This window comes from Grammomys surdaster, unplaced genomic scaffold (genome assembly GCF_004785775.1).
Source record: "Grammomys surdaster isolate TR1022 unplaced genomic scaffold, NIH_TR_1.0 125951, whole genome shotgun sequence".
Taxonomy (NCBI): Eukaryota; Metazoa; Chordata; class Mammalia; order Rodentia; family Muridae; genus Grammomys; species Grammomys surdaster.
The window spans coordinates 5,198,777-5,217,440 of NW_021620772.1; the positions used below are offsets into that span (position 1 = coordinate 5,198,777).

General features: G+C 43.7%; 1 protein-coding gene across 1 annotated transcript in view; it reads left to right on the forward strand.

The window, feature by feature from the left end:
* Window positions 1-10,443: 10,443 nt before the first annotated feature.
* The window catches only part of Sh3gl2 (SH3 domain containing GRB2 like 2, endophilin A1), a 171,014-nt gene continuing 162,793 nt past the window's right edge, over window positions 10,444-18,664 (forward strand). Inside the window, exon 1 of the mRNA XM_028753629.1 lies at window positions 10,444-10,568. Within this exon, the coding sequence (XP_028609462.1) occupies window positions 10,524-10,568 (45 nt within the window). The 5' untranslated portion in view covers window positions 10,444-10,523. The remainder of the gene's footprint in view (window positions 10,569-18,664) is intronic.

The window sequence follows — 18,664 nt, forward strand, 5'->3', positions numbered from 1 at the left end:
TAGATTGCTTTCTGCAAGATGACCATTTTTACTATATTAATCCTGCTGATTCATGAGCATGGGAGATCTTTTCATCTTCTGAGATCTTCAATTTCTTTCTTCAGAGAATTGAAGTTCTTGTCATACAGATCTTTCACTTGCTTGGTAGGCATCACGTATAATACATTTATACAATGGAGTACTACTACTCAGCTATTATAAACAATGACTTCATGAATTTTGCAGGCAAATGGATGAAACTTGAAAATATCAATGTGAGTGAGGTAATCCAGTCACACACACACAAAAACCACACATGATATGAACTCACTGATAAGTGGATATTAGCCAAAAAGGAGCTTAGAATACCCATGATATAACTCACAGACCATATGAAACCCAAGAAGAAAGAAGACCACATCAAAGTGTGGGTGCTACATTCCTACTCAAAAGGGGGAAGAAAATATCTCAGGAAGTAGAGGGAGAGAGAGAGAGAGAGAGAAATCTGGGAGGGACAGAGGAGGAGGACAAAAAAAGGGGGAACAGTTCAGATGTGGGAGGTGATGGGGAGAAATACAGAGGATCAGGATTTTGAAAAAAAGTGTGTAGCAGTGGGGGAGGGGGAGTTGGGGATAGGCACTAGAAAGTCCCAGATGCCAGGGACCCAAGAGGTCCCCAGGACCCAACAGGGAGGACTTTAGCAGATATACCCAACAAAGGGGAGATAGAAACTGTATAGACCATATCCAATGAATAGACACTGCCCCCAATTGAGGAATGGGGTTACCTGCCCACCTAAAAAATATTAATCCAGAATTTCTCCTGTCAAAAGGAAATGCAGGGACAAAGAGTGGAACAGAGACTGAAGGAAAGGCCATCCAGTGACTGCCCTACCTAGGGATCCATCCAATCTGCAGATACCAAACCAAAACACTATGGCTGATGCCAAGAAGCACTTTCTGACAGGAGCCTGGTATAGCTGTCTCCTGAGAGGCCCTGCCAGAGTCCTTTTACAGTCAGTGAGGGGAGACAGGGCTAGGTCTCCAGTTCTCATGACCCCAGGGCCAGCTCTCCTGGCTACTGCAAGTTGTAAGGTATAAAAGGGAGGACATCACCCTTGAACCCACACCACCTCATGGCAGACAAGTTGGAGGACCAGCTCTCTGGAGCTCTCACCCATGGAGCTGTCTCACCTGTGTCCCTCACCCAACCAGGGTCAGCTCTACTGTGCTTTGCAGGAGAGGTGCAGGGCCTGCTCTCCCATGTGCTACTGAGAGACGGGGCCAGCTCTCCAGGGTGCTGCATCCAGTGAGAGGGTTCCAATTATGCTCAACCCCTAGATATCCACATGATCCTGGAAAATGCCTGGACCAGGGACATCCCCATGTTCTCTAATGGTAATATGAGCCATGGACATTGACACCCTCCCCTACTGTTGTGTAGCCATGGACTCAGACATGGGCCTCCGTGGCAGCTCAGGCTGGACCCTTATTACCATGGCTGGTAAGACCCTTTTCCTAACTGCCTAGAAGTCAGTCTTCTCCTAGAAGCCTTGAGATCAAGTTGTAGACCTCTCACCTTCTGGCTTGCAGAGCTCCCATGTAAAGTTGGTGTGGTGGAACATGCGTTCTCAGCTGGTGGAGCTTCCAGAAGGCTGAGTGGGAGAGACAAAGGACTGGAAGCAGAGCTGCTAGCTTCGTCTTTTCTCTTTGATTCTTAAAGGTCAGAATTGCTTATTAATTTAATAGCACACACTTCCAGCTCTTCTTTAGGAAGATCTGTGAATCCAGAGGGCTTATCCAAAATAGTTCTGAATTTACAGATCCCTTGTTCTTGTGTTCTGTCTCCTCTAGTTTAACGAGTCTCCCCTTTTACCCAGAACAGGATTTATATGGCTAAAAACTAGAAGGCACACAGAGTAATGGGTGATGGGTGACAGGTACTATGTTCTCTAACTGTGCATTCACAGGCCAGCTAATGACTGAGGCCCTGGGTGGGAGGAACTCCCACGATCAATGAAGCAGACCTAGAGAAGAAAATGCTGAGGCCTTGCCTGCAGTCCTCACTGTTATGGGATGTGCTGAGGTGGGTGCGATGCAGCCATCCTGTGGCATAAAATGAGGAGCCCAACAAGTGTCCTTGTGTTGCTGTCTTTGCAAAAGTGACTTAAGAATGCTGAAGAATGGGGAGAAAGTCCTTCACTTGGATAGGGTGCCATCCTACTGGGTTCCACTGTACGGTGAAACACCTCAGAAATTTTGGTTAATATACCTAACCTGAGCATCTTAGCTTAGTCCAGCCTACCTTAATGTATGTGCTCAGAATACTTACTCACATTTCTAACCCAGTATGCTTTGTATTGCTGTTATATGCATCATGACCCACAGTGACTTAGAGGAGGAAAGGGTTTATTTGCCTTACCTATCCTGATGACAGTCTGTCATTGAATGAAGTCAAGGCAGGAACTTAAACAACAGCTGGGGCAGAAACTACAGAGAAATGCTGCCTATTGCTTTATAAAGTTTGTTCAGCTTACTTTCTTATCCAGCCGAGGACCTCTGCCTTCAATAGGCTGTCTTCCACACCAATTATCAATCAAGAAAAGGCCCCTACAGATTCGCCCACAGGCCAATCTGAGAGAGGCATTTTCTCAATTGAGGTTCCTTCTTACGAGATGACCCTTGCCTGTGTCAAGTTGACATAGAACCAGCACAATTACCTTTTAGATCGACAAATCTAATGTAAAGCTCAACTTACAATAAAGTGTTGAATATCTCTTTTGATCTGTTGAATATTGTCTTAAAAGTATAAGACAGAACATCTATATGCATACAGGAGATATTTAGATATTTTATATACATTTTGGGTTGCAAAAGTACAAAACACCTTGTGATCACATGTGCTGGAGAGTATTCAACTCTGTCGCATGTAACCAGAAAAAGCTGAATTCAAATTTGGTTCCTAATAAAAAAGCTATATAAAATATAACTTTTATACCATCACAGAGTCAAAATATTTTAATATAACTATTACAATTCAAGTATTGGCTGTCCTCTCAAAAAAGGTTACAAATTTGGCTCATATTGTGGGATAAACTGTCTCTACCTGAAAGATATGGAGAAGTTCTAAACTCCCTAGTACCTCCAAAGGAGACCTGATTTGGAAAGGGAAACCTTTCTGAAACAATTAAGAAAGGGTATGTTGAAATAGGTTGGCTCTTAAACTAACATCTAGAACCCTCCTTTTTAAAAGACTTGTTTCTAGTTGTTATTTATGTGGTCTGTATGTGTAGGTACCCACAGAGCACAGGAGAGAGTACTGCATCTGCTGGAGCTGTCGCTATAGATGGTTGAAAGCTGTCAGACATCAGTGCTGGGAACTAAACCCTGGCCCTCTGGAAAAGCAACAAGCATGTTTAACCACTGAGCCATCTCTCTAGCTCCACTAGTCAGTCTCTTTCTAACAGAATTTAGACAAATATACAAGAGATTAGAAGGTCATGGAAGACAGGAATGTGTTACATCTATACATAAAAAAAAAATGCCATGGAGTGATAACTATACCCAGAAACACATGAGTAGATTTTTTTCCCTTTCTAAGCCCTCAGAAGGAATACACCACGGATTTCTAATTTCCAAATATACGAATTGAGAGGCTGGAGAGATGCCTTGCTTAAGATCATGTGCTGTTTCTGCAGCGGACCCAGGGTTTTATTTAAAAATTAAAATTCTCTTAAAAGTCAACAGTAAGTACCTGTATTTTTAAGTTCACAGTAGCACTTCACTATAATAGCTTCTGCAAACTAACAGGCCACAAACCTTCAGCAAACTTTCTAACGAGCTTATGTCAATCTTGATGCTTGTGGAATAAAAATAGAAGTAACACATAATAGAAGTAACACATGTGGCGAAGCAGCCAGCTGTGGGGAATGTGTTAGCGGTTGGCTGGCTGGGGACTTAGCCTTCTGTTCAGCCCTACCAGGACTACCATCCCTGCTGGAACCAGACCAGGGCACTGACTCCAGCCTTGCAGCAAAATCACCTGAAGGGCGTGGCCTGCTTCAAGTCAAGCAACCTGCAAGTTGGGTGGGGCCTCAACAATTAGTCACTCCTGCAGTTATGGAGTGTGGCTGCTGCTGAGCATTTGGAGATGTTTTAGGGAGTACAGATGAAAGAACAAGGAGGCTTTGTTGGGAGGAGGCGAGGGAGGTTGGCTTTGCTGCATGTGAAGCTAACTTTTAATCACCATCTTGATGACTCCACTCCAAAGGGTTTCCTGGAAAGTTACTGGATATAGGTTTCTTTCCCATCTTTGCTCTGAATTTGGTTTTATTTTCTGGAGTGTTCTGGGCTTAGATTTCAATGTCTACTAGTATATCTTGTGCTTCCCTGAGTGAGTGATCTGGGATTTGCTCCAAAGTAAATTTCAGAATCCTTTGTCTCAGCTCTCCCTGGAGCCTTTTTACTTTGGATTCCATGTATGTATGTATGTATGTATGTATGTATGTATGTATGTGTATATATATTTTTCCATATAATATATTCTATATATACTATATAGTAATATATAGTATATATGTATAGATATTATATATATATATATATATATATATATATATATATATATATCCATAAACTCACCTTTTAACTCATGCTTTCTCTCATTCACATAATGCCCTGTTGAGCAGTTTCTGTGTGGTTAACAATATGTACTGGATATTTAGTAGTGGGTATAAGCTAGCAGCAGTACCTGCCTCTGTGGAATTTGCAGAACAGTGGGGAAAGAGACAAGATAGACATGCAAAAAAATCAGAATAATTAGTGGAAAACCACATCTGTGACTAGAACATCAAAAAGCAGTACTTAGCTCTAAGAGACTATATTGGTAAGCTCTGACCCTGTTAGGGCTGTCAGAGAAGCCTTTTAAATTGAGTCATTTGAGGACAGGCAAAGACTTAGCCAACTATAAAGCAGAAAGCAGGTACAGAGAACAGGATTTTCCAAGACCTGGTTAGACAAAGGGATGTATCAGAGACTGATCTTCGATTGTCCCTATCAGGTTTCACAGGAGCTCAGCCGTTTTAGGCTGGCGAGAGGAGAAGTTGGCATGAGATCATTAGTTCTGTGTGTTCCCAGTCCCAGAAGATATGGGCCATTGGGCACCCTCTTGATTTTGCTGATTGCTTCCCACCTATACACTGAGGAACTACCCATTAGTCAGGGCTCACTTTCCACATGCCTGGGGTAGCAGGCATCTCCTCTCCTGTACCAAGTGGCCTTTCTATTTGCTCCCTTAACCCCACCTTGCATCTGCTAGTGACCAGACTTAATAAGCCAGCAGCTTTCTAATAGATGCACATCTGCCAAGTAACTGGAACCTTCCATGTGCTCCCGACATGCCCAAAATTCCCTAGTTTTTTTTTTTTTTTAAGCCAGTTACATCGCTTGCTCCACATCTCTTCTCTCTGCCTCCTCAGTCAACTCTATCCTCACAGTGCAGAGACTTCAGCCGCACGTGTCCGTCAATCTTATTGCTTGTAGGTTGTGAAAAGCTGTCCTACTTGCTTACTGCAGTACAAACCTCAGAGTTCACATACCTCAGAGCACAGACACTTCAGGAATTGATGCTCAAAGTTTCTCAAATGAAGGCAACTGTCTCCATTGGGAATATTTTTGCATCTTTGTTTTATGAAATTCCGTACTTGGCATACTTCTTACAGGACTTTGGGAGAAAATCAGCATTCCTGAGATGAAGGAATTTCAATATCACCTTATACATTTGAAATGCAGTTTTAAAATGATGATTTATACTTAATTTATTGTCAATGACAATTGACAGAAGAAATAAGAAATGAGCACATGTAATAACAGCCAGTCTATAAAATATTTTAAAAGGTAAAAAGGGGTTCTAACCAACCATAAATAAATGACCTATTAAAATAGGTATAAATTGTGACTTGCTCCCATCCCCTTTAAAGAAGAACTTTAAAAGCACAGTAAAGTATAGTATAACCAATACATTATTTTATATGTATAAAGCTTATGCTAACAGATGAGTAGAAACAATACCCTGAGTTCTTAGTATTATTAGCAGTTTTGTGTTAAACAAGACTAGCTCCCCTTTTTGATCTCTTTTCTCCTTCTGGATTTCAGTAATCAGGAGAATGCAACCTCCAGCTAATGGGGAAAATGTGTTCTCTGACTAAGGAATAGCTTTTCTCTGCGTAGCTGGCTAGCTACTAAAATAGCAACAGAACATGACCTCTTTAACACAATGCTTTAGCAGCCTCACTAGGCAGAGCCCATGCTCAGGGTCATGTTAGATGTCTTTAGCACCTATTTATCGTTTTCTTTTTACAATCATGTCAACCCAGGAACAGAATAGATAGACCCATAGTAAAGATGCTCTAACAATGTGTTCCTATTTGAAGCTATTCTCATTCTAGGAGTGGACACTACCCTCTCACAGTTTTCTTGTTTGACATTTCCTTATAACCGTTTAGCTGCCAGTTCCCAAGGACCAAAGGAGGTTCCAGTGGCCTTGGTAGTCTGACACATACTAATCAAAGGAGTGAAAGGTTTGATTGTAAGTTAGAATGCCAACATTCTACAGGGAGAACCAACACTTGCTAAAATATTATGTTTCTTGTTAATCTGACTATTCTCTGAAAGGGAAGCCTGCCTGCAGAACCCGAGCTTCCTAAGTCTCTGTATTTGAGTTTCTAGCCAGCACAGAAACCAGGGATTTCAATGTTATTGCAGGGAAAAGCAAGGGAAGAGCCAGTGATGACAGCAGAAAGGAGTTTTTCCCAATGAAACAAAATGGATGCTAAGGGAAAGACATCAGGAACTCTCAGAGTCCACAGGGCCCTGGAGACTCAGGGAGTAGGAATGGTTGACATGGGGGGAGCATCCAGAAGTACTGAACAATCTGCAGTTGTGTCCAGTTTAATCTAAAATAGTATAGTTTAAAAAAATCTCATCAGGATTTTAAAATTCAGTTAGGCTATAACTAATGGGTGCTCTTATGGTCTGACTGCTGAGTGACATACAGGGAAAGATATACAAGTAAAGTGCTTGTGGTTAAAGAGGTGAGAATCTAAGACCCAATCTGAATGTGTACAAATGCACGTTAGACTACGTTCATAGCAGAGGCTCACAGCATGATTCTTGAGGCTCCAAAAATGGGGAAAGGACAAGAAAGGTAGAGGATGGGGAAAGGCTTCGAAGCTGAGGAACTGGAGGGGACAGGAAGGCATCTGAAGATGAATTCCTTGCAGATCAGGTGTCACTGGGCTGATGTGAATCACTCACTGCTGGGTTGTCTCAGCTTCTCTTCTATCTTCTGTGACTGGGCTAATAGTGCTTAGGTAGGTAAAGGGGAAACTTTTGTGGGGAGACACCCACTGTGCTTTGGAGAGATGAGAGCTGAATTTCGGGAATAAGACTATCACTTTCTACCTCAAAGGGTCCAAGCACATGTACCTCCTTGTATGGCTGTTAGGGGGAAAACCTGGAAGCAGAGTTATGAAGGTGGCCTTCTTCTTGATTCCTCATGTCTAGGAAGCTGTTGCTAGCCCTGCCACCCCGGGCAAGCACTCATGTTCCTCGACTGCTCCCACAAGCACACAATGTTACATATCACTCACAGGGCTATGCTGCTAAGGGTGTTAAGCATGTGATTTAAGTGGTACCGGTGACACGGCTGTACATTCACTCAGTCATCTCCGTCTTAGCACTGACATAGCTGTCCTGCGTTTAGCCAGAGGCTGTAGTAGAAAAAGAGCCAGTCACTGCCCTGCATCACCTTTCATTTCTCAGCTGTAAAATCTGAAGCTGGAACTGAACACTTTTGCTTTGTTGTGATTCACATTCTCACTGAGCTGCACATGAATTCTAGAGCAGTTTACCCTTATGCTGGGCAGAGGTTGAGAACAGGGTCAGCAGGGAGAAAGATGGAAGTGGGTGCTTTCAATCTGCCTCCCAGGATCTACATCACCACAAAAGGTACTAAGGATGTATCAGCCCTGTGCAAACTAGCCGCCTGCTACTTCCTGGAAGCTTTGGCCTAATGCAAAGAGAAGTAGTGCATAAATGATGTGAGGAAATTATTGCTGACCATGAATTTGCTGCCCAATTAGTGAGGTGGTGCTGTGTCGGGGAGTCACATAATTGGGACTTTCTTGAGCTGAACTGGGTTTATTTAGCATTTTACAGTGATGATTTTATCTCAGGAGACTAGAGGGGAAAATGTTGAGTTCATCAGAGGTCTTCCTTGCTGACCTTTGATTCTAACCACCACCACCTACACTGTGCTTTGAGTCTTTGTTACAGATCCTTGGCAGTGAAAGAACGCCCATGTGAGGGACATTTAGCACCAAGTGCATTTTCCCTCTACATCAAGTTAGAATATATACACATAAAAAAAAAGTGGTTTTGAATCACTGACCTGGAAATACCTTGAGCAGTGACTCTCAACCTGTGGGTTGCCATCTCTTTCAGGCCCTTTCACAGGGGTTGCCTAAGACCATTGGAAGACACAGATATATACATTATGAATGATCTCAGTATCAAAATTACAGTTACGAAGCAGCAAAGAAAATAATTTTATGGTTAGGTATCACCACATGAGAAACTGTATTAAAGGGTCACAACATTGGGAGGGTTGAGAACAGTTGACCTTGGGGTTCAAGGGCCAAATTTGTGTGTGTGTTGGCACCTTCCTGAACCACCACCTAAGACCCCTTTCTCCGATGCCTTCCAAAGGAGCCGTTCAGCACCTCTTTTCCAGGGCAACATCTCAAATATCTTCACAGGCAACAGTTGGGGCTTTAATAGAATCCCTGATTCAGATGAGACTTGGGTGAGAGCAGCAGTATCAGAGAGCTTTGACGTTTTCTATGCAGAACCCGACATGGTTCCTCTGATACATAGCAGCATAAGTTGTCAAAGTAAGTAGTCAAAGCCAAGGAAAAGTGGGGCCTAGCTTTGCTTAATTTAAGGTTAAGTCAAGTACTCAGAGTTTCTGAGGAGCCTCTTCAGATCCCCATTTCACTTCTTTCATGTCTGAGATCAAAGTTACAAACTTCAGACCATATCAGAGTTGTGGCCTTTCATATCAAAAGCTGAATTCTTAAGAAGTAACATGCCCCTCCTGGCTAAATCCGCTAGCCATTATTTGTCCCAATGTGTCCACTTAACACAGGTAGCTTAGAAAGTACACAAATTGGAAGTTCTGCACAGCAGCAAGGACCACAAGACAACAGACCCCTTCCTTCCCTTTGTTTCGGTTTGTAGACTGGGTGAGGAGGTCGTGGGATGCCCACTGCTCACTGCTCCAGTATTCAGTTGTGCTGTGATTCACATCAGCAAAGGTGACTGGGACCCAGCCCGTGTCTAGGATCCTCTTGTGCCAACCCTTCAGTTCGTCTTTACTCAAGCTGCAGTATGTGATTCCCTTACACCAGGCAGCAGGGGTGAGGAGGTAGGGGAACTGGATTTCTAGGAACTCAATCCAGGCCATGTTGACTCTTTCCACATTCTTGGTAATGACTCTTGTCTTGGCGTCTCATCACTTTGATCCACACATGCAGGTGTGGCCAGCATTTGAGACTCTCCCACAAGCTTTTCAGTACAAGAAAAACTTGAAGTGGTTACTTGTTCGCGCACAGGTTTCTGATGCTGCTCTGAGCCCTTCACACAACCCTATCCACCCTTTGTCCCTATTTGGTGTCACTATATAAAAATGTTAGAAAGAAAGCCTCAAATCTCCATAATAATTGTGTGAATGCCAAGTTCACATTTGGCTTTTTTTTTTTTTTTTGCTTTTGAAAATAGAAGATTAAATGCTATTGCAGTAGCAATAACTCATATCAACTCTATTCCAGTATTCCAGTCAAGCTGTAGGGACTTCACTTTCTCTTCATCTTAAGTAGTTGAGTTGTACTAGACCAAAAAAAAAAAAAAAAGTTGATGGATTTCCCTAAGGTGAAACAAGCTTAAGGATATTGAAATCGAGGCAGAGAAATGTTTTCGGTGGCCAATCAAGCGAGAAGGCACGGCATGAAATGAGCAATGACTTATTCATGATCCAGATAAGCCACCACCCTGCTTTTTAGCCACAGGAGGCCAGGCTCAAAGGGCAAGGGCAGTGTACAGGCAGCGCCACTGCGGCTACCTGGAAGCTGGGTCACCTGAGTCTGGACTGCCCAAAGGCGGTGACCTATTTGCCAGGGCCACGAACGACTCCCATTGCTGAAGACTGTCCAGGCTTCTGACGGTGGAGGGTCAGTCGTCCCCGCACAGTGGCTGGGTTCCTCGCGCTCACCTGCCTCCCGCTTGCGCCCTGGGCGGGGCTTCCCGCGTCCCCTTTAAGAGGCCGCATCACCCGCCCTGACGTCAGGGTGTCTCTCCGCACAAGCCCGCGTCCCGCGCCGCGCCCCCGCGCTAGCAGCTCCCGCGGCCGCACGACCAGCGGCGGCCCGGCGACCCTCGCCGCCTCTCCTCATCTGCAGCTGCCGGCCGCGCGGCCTCCCGCATCCCATCATGTCGGTGGCAGGGCTGAAGAAGCAGTTCCACAAAGCCACTCAGGTAGGGCGCGTGCAGGTGCGCCATAGGCGGCCCCGCAGATGGACAGCCAGACGGCGTCCTCCCCTGCGCCCCCTCCCTGGCCCGATCCGGTCCCCGCGGAGCGCTGCGCGGCAGCCCGGCTCTGTGACCCGGCTCAGTGTCTCCGATCGGTCCTCGCTCAGCGACTCTGCTCCCTGGGCACCGCATCCCTGCTTCCTCTTCCTACTCTGAGTCCCTGTGGTCCCTGCCACCCTAGCACCCGGTCCCCAGATCCCTTCTCCTGGTATCATTGCTCTCTGTCCCCGCTGTCTCGGCCCCCTGACCCGGGTCCCCAGGCCGTCGGTCCCCGCACGCACGGCAGCTCTCAGGCTCTGCACAGAGGGTGCCGCGCAGGTGCCTGGCGGCGCGGCGGGAGATTATGTAAAGTCGCCTTGGTGCGGTGACCTTGCGGTGCGGTGTGCCCCACTGTCCTGGGATGTGTTGGCTGGAGCGGTGTTTGCGCTCCAAGCTGCAGAGGTGCCCGCTCTCTGCGCTTGCTCTAGGCTCTGCGCTCCCAGGCCTTCTCTGAACCCCTCCTTCCCAGGCCTCCCCAGGCTCCCAGCATGGGAGGATGTGGTTCCTTCAAGGAGCATGCATGCATTAACTTTTCCCTGGAGAACTCCTTGGTGAAAGCTTATTTGAGGCCATGGTTTGATCAGTGGTCTGCCAGTCTTTAAAGTTTCCCCACGGGTTTTTACTGCCAAGGCATAACTCAGTTGTTAAAAACTTGAAAAATCACTGTCTGTTTACTAGATATGCCAAATTTTCTGTGTGGGGTAAGTAAACTGAGATTAAAATACATTTAATCCAGAGCCTCATAGTTTAAATCTTATTGGGCCCAACTCAGTGATTTTACAAAGAGGAAATATTCAAAAAATTTACGATGTGACCCATTTCTTACATAATGTGTGGAGTTACAATCCTTTTATTCACTTGGAACAGGTTCAATTTTAAGATATATTTGACAATAAATGACTTAATTGATAATCCGTGAAATACTTTTTGTGTAATCCAGCTTTAAGGATCCATATCCTAAGCTAACCTTAGTCGTGCGGCTTCTGTAATTTCTCATTCTTTTTTTTAATTACTTTTTTTTAACAATCCATCCTTTCCTCTCCTTTCCAGTTCCCTCCCCCACTCCCCACAGTCCCTCATCCCATTCCTCCTCCCCCATCTCCAAGAGGATGTTTTCCCCTCCACCAGGTCTCCCCACTCCCTGGTGCCTCAAGTCTCTTCAGGATTAGGCACATCTTCTCCCACTGAGGCCCGACCAGGCAGTCCTCTGCTGTGTATGTGTCTCCATATTGAGTCCCACAGCCTCAGTACAAAAGGCATAGGGAAAGGTGAGGGCTGCATTCCTTAAGTTTGCTTAAATTAAGATGCAGGATGAGGTTCATCCCTGATCACCTCTGTCACTTATCATCATCAAATTAGTTCTCTTGGGAACTAATATAGGGAAACAGGAAAAATTCATTTTAGGAAGTGCTTCTAACTACACACACACACACACACACACACACACACACACACATTTGGTTTTCTTTTTCTCACTAGAGATTTGTCTGTGATCTCCCTACTAGAAAGGTAAAATCAAGTGTATTGTTGACCTGATTCTGGCAGCTTTTCAGTTTTACAGAACCAATCTGTACTACCAGTGAATGACCTAGGACTTCCCTGATGTCACCAACCTTATTTATTCATTTTTATTTGTTAATTCACTCACTCACTCATTCATTCATTCATTCATTTAGGTACTTGTCTCATTTCTAATCTTGACCAAAATACTGATTCTACCAACATTCATTTAGGAGCCTTGGCTTTGGGGAAGGAAAGGCTAAGAATTGAATCCCTCTTCTGCTACCTCTGAAATTAAGTAAGCTAGTTCTTTTGAATCTGTCCTTGCTAAAAATGAGACAAATATTCATTTCTCAGGGATAAAGTAAGGATAAATGAATTTGTAGAGCATATATAGAAAATGCTTAATAAGTGGTAAGTGTTAATGTTAAGGATAATTTCGTTAGTGTTAGGTACCACCCCTTTCCACTGGTAATAATGAGACCAGAGGAACAGCTGGAGCTAATTTAGATTCGTTAAGAGGCACAGTAACCATCTGACTCCGTTCAGTTTATCCTGAGAATGTATGCAGCTCTGGGAACAGGAAAGAATCGGAGCTGCTGTATGGAAGCCCTCTTTCCAGGTGTGGAGGAGTTCCACTAGGAATGAGCTTGCTCCTTCCGATTCTGAACCCAGATACAGGGTCACTTATCACCACCATTCTCTGCCTTTGCTGAAAAGCCTTTTGTTTTAAAGGTGAAACAAAACACAATCTTATTAGTAGCTTAATGGAACCTAGTCTTTAAAAACTTAAGGCAAAGGTTACTCTCCTGTGCGTGGATGTGTATTCTAGAGGGTGTGTGAAGCCAGGGTTGGTGTTTGCCTGCTCTGAGCTATGAGGGAAATGGTCATGTCCTGCTTTTGCTGTCATTTCCCCACACGACTTCCTGAATCTGATCTCAGCTGCAGAGGAAGTATCAGGCCTAGAATAGCTCCTGTGGAGGACTGCCATGCTGGTCACTGGAACACAACATTTTGCCTTTCTGTGGAACTGAGCTTCCACAGAGGGGTGGGTGGGATTTTGTTAATAGAATATACCTTTAATGTCAGTACCATTGGTTTAGGGTTCCTTATTAGAGTGTGTCCCTATGGTTCTCATATTAGAGTCAATTATTTCTCCCTTTCATTGATAGTTACTCTGTAATTAAATAATTTTTATTGTAATATAGGACAAATGAACAATTATTACTCTACCTTCAGAGAGTTTTATTTTTATTGAGGTTCCATTTTATCATCAGAAATGTCAGTTTTTAAAAACTCATTTGAATTTTCAGCAGTCTGTGTAAAGATAGCTTTAGTTCCTGGTTAATATGCCAACAAACCCATAATTCTTTTCCTATACCTCACGATCAAGTGTTTGACATGGTATGTCTTAGGATTTTATGGCTGTGAAGAGACACCATGACCATGGCAGCTTTTATAAAGGAAAATGCTTAATTGGGGCTGGGCTTACAGCTCTGAGGTTTAGTTTGTTATCATCATGGTGGGAAGCATGGTGGCACACAGGTAGCCATAGTGCTAAAGAAGGAGCTGAGAGTTCTACATCTGGATTAGCAGGCATCAGGAAGAGACAACCAGCCACTAGGCCTGGCATGAGCACCTGAAACTTCAAAGCCCAGTCTCTAGTGACTCACTTCCTCCAACAAGCTCACACCTACTCCAACAAAGCCACGCCTCCTAATCGTGCCACTTCCTGTGAGCCTATGGAAACCATTTTCATTCAGACCATCACATGGTACATACATGTTGTCTATTCATACTTCAAACTGTATGGCAGTGTAAGAACATTCTTTTAGAGGGCGAACTGCTTTAGACCATTATATTATTAGTTTGCTAGAATTCATGTAGCTAAGTACCGCAAACTGAGCGACTTAAACAACAGAGATACAGAATCACTTATCTTGAGAGAAAGATGCTTGAAGTCTGAGGTCACTGTAGCAGGAAGATCCTGGTCCCTCTGACAGCACCAGGCAAGAGCTGCTTGAGGCCTCACTTTTAACTTCTGGGCCTTTATTGGTAGTCTGGTTTATCTTAACTTGTAGCTATCCTAACTTGATCATGTCTTCAGATCTACTCAGCATTGTTTGTGTGTATTTGTGCTCCACTTTCAGTTTTACAAGGTGCCAGTCATGTTGGACTAGGAGCCCATCTATTCCAGTATGACCCTATTGGCAGTATTATTCTTTTCATGTGAGGTCAAACTCTTGCGTTAATGGAGCTGGAATTTCTACATAAACATTTTGTGGGGTGATACAATTTTTAAATAATAGTCTATTTTGCATAAGAGGATTTGTTGTAGTATTCCTAATATTGTTGATCCAACATTTAGAGGGACAGTTCTGTCTCAAGTCATATGTAATTTTCTTTTGCATGGAACCAGATATACTTTCTTGTCTTTAATCGGTTTGGTAGGATATTGCTATAGGCTATTTAGTCCCCACTTTAAAATTCATGTATTGAAAATAAGATGGTATTAGTAGACAGTATTTAGAAGATGATTAAATCTGAAGGCTCCATCCTCATGTGTGGAATTACTACTGCTCCTCTAGGACAGAGAGAACCCATTTCAGTCTGCCTCAGTGAGGGGGTAGCAAAAGATGTCATCTTCAGAATCCAATGAGTCTCCCTTACACAAAAAGGAGCTGGTGTTCTGATTTTGGGTTTTCTTAGACTCACAAACTGTGAGAAAGCAACACCTATTATGTGTAAGTTACTAGACTTTGGTACTCTCTTTACCTTACCCTATTTTCTGCTGCTGTAACAATACCAGAGATTGAGTAATTTAGAAAGAAGCTTATTTTGGCTTATGATTCTGTAGGCTGGGAAATCCAAGATTATGTGGCTGCATCTGCTGAGGGCATGTGGTGCTTAGCTCATGCTGGAAATCAGGAGGGCAAGTGGGCATATTAAAAGCCAAAATAGAAAGGGAAGCCTCTGCCTTTAACAGCTGTCTCTCCCAGGGACACCTCCTCAGAAGGGAGCATGAATTCACAAGAGGAAGGCATGAAACCGTTTGTGAGGACTGTCCCTGTTCTCGTCTCCCAAGTCCCACCTGTCAGTGCTGCTGTGTTGAGGGTCCAGCATGTGAACTCTTGGGGCACATGCTCCAACCGCAGCACCTGCGTCCAGCTGCGTCCACCTGCGTCTTCCGACTCTATATTTTTAATGATAAAACTCGTTTGGATAGGGTGTGACTGAGAAAACTTGATTCCATCACTGCTCTGGGCCCTTCTGTTTAAAATCATTTATTCATGCTTTCATGTTATTTACCATGCAGGATCTTCTATAAATCTGCTACGTGTTTGTTGATTTAGGAAACATTAAACTTATTAAGGTATTTAATTAAATACTCAGTTATGACTTTACATATTAAAATTTCACTCTCTTAATTGGTTGCCTTACACTGTAGACTCCCCGATGCTTTGAAATCATGAGTTTGGCTTATTGCTTGGCCCAGGCCTCCTATGCCTGTGTCCTTTTGGTGAATATGACAATGGGCTGCTGTGGCCCTGTGTATTTTGTAAATTATATGCCAAACATTATCCACATTTTCCTGGTAGAGACAGTGCTTAGTTGGTTGACAGCTTCTTAAAGGTATTTTTTATGATTTATTTATTTATTTATTTATTTATTTATTTATTTTTATGTATGTGAGTACACTGTTGCTGTCTTAAAGGTCTCCTTAATCCTTGCTTTCCTCCACAAAATAAAAATGTAGGGTAAGAAATAGATTGTGTTTTTAGGAGAGAATCTATCCATCTTCTGTACCTGGACATACCAGTAACTGGACTTGCCAATACCTGACCCAAATGTAGCCTTCACTAAACTAAATTTTGGGGCAGCCACATAGGAAAGATCTTCCAAGAGGTGTCAGGATTGGGTGAGATAATTCTGGTGAGAGTTTGGTGTGAGGAAGAGGACCTGGACCACATGTTTGTCTCCCTCCCTCCCTCCCTCCCTCCCTCCCTCCCTCCCTCCCTCCCTCCCTCCCTTCCTTCCTCTCTTTCTTCCTTCTTTTTAAAGTTTGTTAATGAGCTTGTACTCACCCATACACTTGACAGTGGACACATAGAGTTTGTCAATGGAACTAGTAGCAAAATTTTTTCCCTGGAGGCTGTGCCTCTCCTAGAATGAAGTTTGATACTGTTTTTTATTGGGGGGTGGGACAGGGGGGACGACTCTTTCTTCACTAATGTATTCTGTTGAGTTTTTGTTTTAACCTAGTTAAAAAGGTTTTGAGCATCTTTCAAATTAATTACAGTATTCTCACAGACTTGATCTAAAATATTTTGTTTTGGAGGCAGTTACTGCATGAATCAAGGGGCGGAATAATTGGGGAAACTAGGTCTCACAGAGCAGATTTTCCTCTGCTGCCCCTTTGGTGTTGCTGACAGAGTCCAGGGCTCCTGGGAACTCAGGGCTTTGTTTCAAGTGTTGCTGAGGAAGTGAAAAGGGACATAAGCAATTATAACTGGGTGAGAAGATACAGGTTTAGAACCATTTCGATGCTCAAAATGGCTACCTGGTGGGCTTAATTCTGCCTTTAAGGCCAGATGATCTAGTGACTGTGTGGATAAGAAGTCAGTGGATCGCCTTGACCTCCCCCTCCCCCTTTCCCTTTTTGTTCTTTGAACTATGAGGCCTTGTTCTGTATTTTAGATGTTCGGCCAGGTGTGGCCTCAAGAGGCTTGGAGCATGGAGAAGATGGTAACATTTTCAAAGAATGCCCTTGTTCCTAGGATGTTTGCTTTGATGCTTAGGCTTCTAAAAGACCTCTTTCAATATTTTTAGGCCTCATTTAAATTTCACTATGGAAAGCAAGTAGAGATATATTTCCTGTAATGAAAACTGAACTTTCCTTAAGAATTGTAGTCAGGGGCAGGCAATTTTACTGTGCTGAGAAATACCTGAATATCCAGGTGCAATACTTTTGTGCATACAGGGACACTTCATGCTCTATCCATGCATGCATGCTTGCTTGCTTTCTTTCTTTCTTTCTTTCTTTCTTTCTTTCTTTCTTTCTTTCTTTCTTTCTTTCCTTCCTTCCTTCCTTCCTTCCTTCCTTCCTTCCTTCCTTCCTTCCTTCCTTCCTTCCTTCTTTCTTTCTTTCTTTCTTTCTTTCTTTCTTTCTTTTTCTTTCTTTCTTTCTTTCTTTCTTTCCTTCCTTCCTTCCTTCCTTCCTTCTTTCTTTCTTTCTTTCTTTCTTTCTTTCTTTCTTTCTTTTATTTTTAGTGTTTGATTTTTAAATTTTATTTATTTATTCACTTTACATCCCAATATCAGCCCCCATTCTCCTCCCAGGACCTCCTCATATTGATCTTTCCCCTCATTTCCTCTTCTCCTTCTCTTCTGAGAAGGTGGAGCCCCACTCTGGGTATCACCCCCAGCACATCAAATCACTGTAGGACCAGGTACATCCACTGAGGCCAAACAAGGAAGCCCAGTAGAGCGAGAAGGGGAGAAAGAACAGAAATTGGCTGTGTGTGTGTGTGTGTGTGTGTGTGTGTGTGTGATGGTGTGTGTGTGTGTGTGTGTGTGTGTGTGTGTGTGATGGGGTGTGTGTGGGGATGGGTGTGTGTGTATGTGTTTGTGGGATGGGATGTGTGTGTGGGAGCATGTCTAGGGCATGCTATACTTTTAAATATACAAGTTGTGGCAGCAGGAACAGGAAGCCGAGGGTTCACATCCTCAACCCAGTGCAAAGCAGAGAGTGGATTGAAAGTGATGTGAGGCTTTTAATCTCAAAGCTGGCCCTGAGTGATAACTCTTCCCAGCAAGTCTGCATCACCCAAACCTCCCCAAACAGCACCACCAACTGGAATTCAAGTGTGCAAACCCCTGAGCCTGTGGGGGACATTCTGGTTCAGACCTCCACAGGCAATGAAACTTGCCTAGGGGACTTAGGGAGTGGTTCAGAGAGTAGAGTGTTTTTGTGATGTAAGCCTGAGTACCTAGTCTGATCCTCAGCATGCACAGGGGCAAAGGCATGTGGTGCTGGGAATGCAGATACAAGCAGATGCCTAGGACTTAGGGCTAGTTTATAGTTAGCAAGGGCACTGGGCCCCTTCTGAATGAGATGCCAAGGTGGTTGGCCCCTGAGGAATGAGATTTGAGGTATCCTCTGGCTTACACACCATAACACATGTACACAGACACACAGACACACACAGACACACACACACACACATGCACACACACACACACACACTGAGAGAGAGGGGAGGAGGGGGGGGAGAGAGAGAGAGAGAAATCGAGAGAGAGAGAGAGCTTGATAGATCTCTGAACTCTTCTCTGTTCTACGAGTTGTTTACCACCATAGAAAACTCTTTTCTAGGCCTGATTTTCAGCCAGTATATTGGTTGTGTAATGCAAACTTTACTGAGCTCGATTGTATTAATCTAGACGACTCGATCAAATCTCCTTTCTTTGCTTTCTATTATTTGCTTCAGGGACCCAGAGTGATT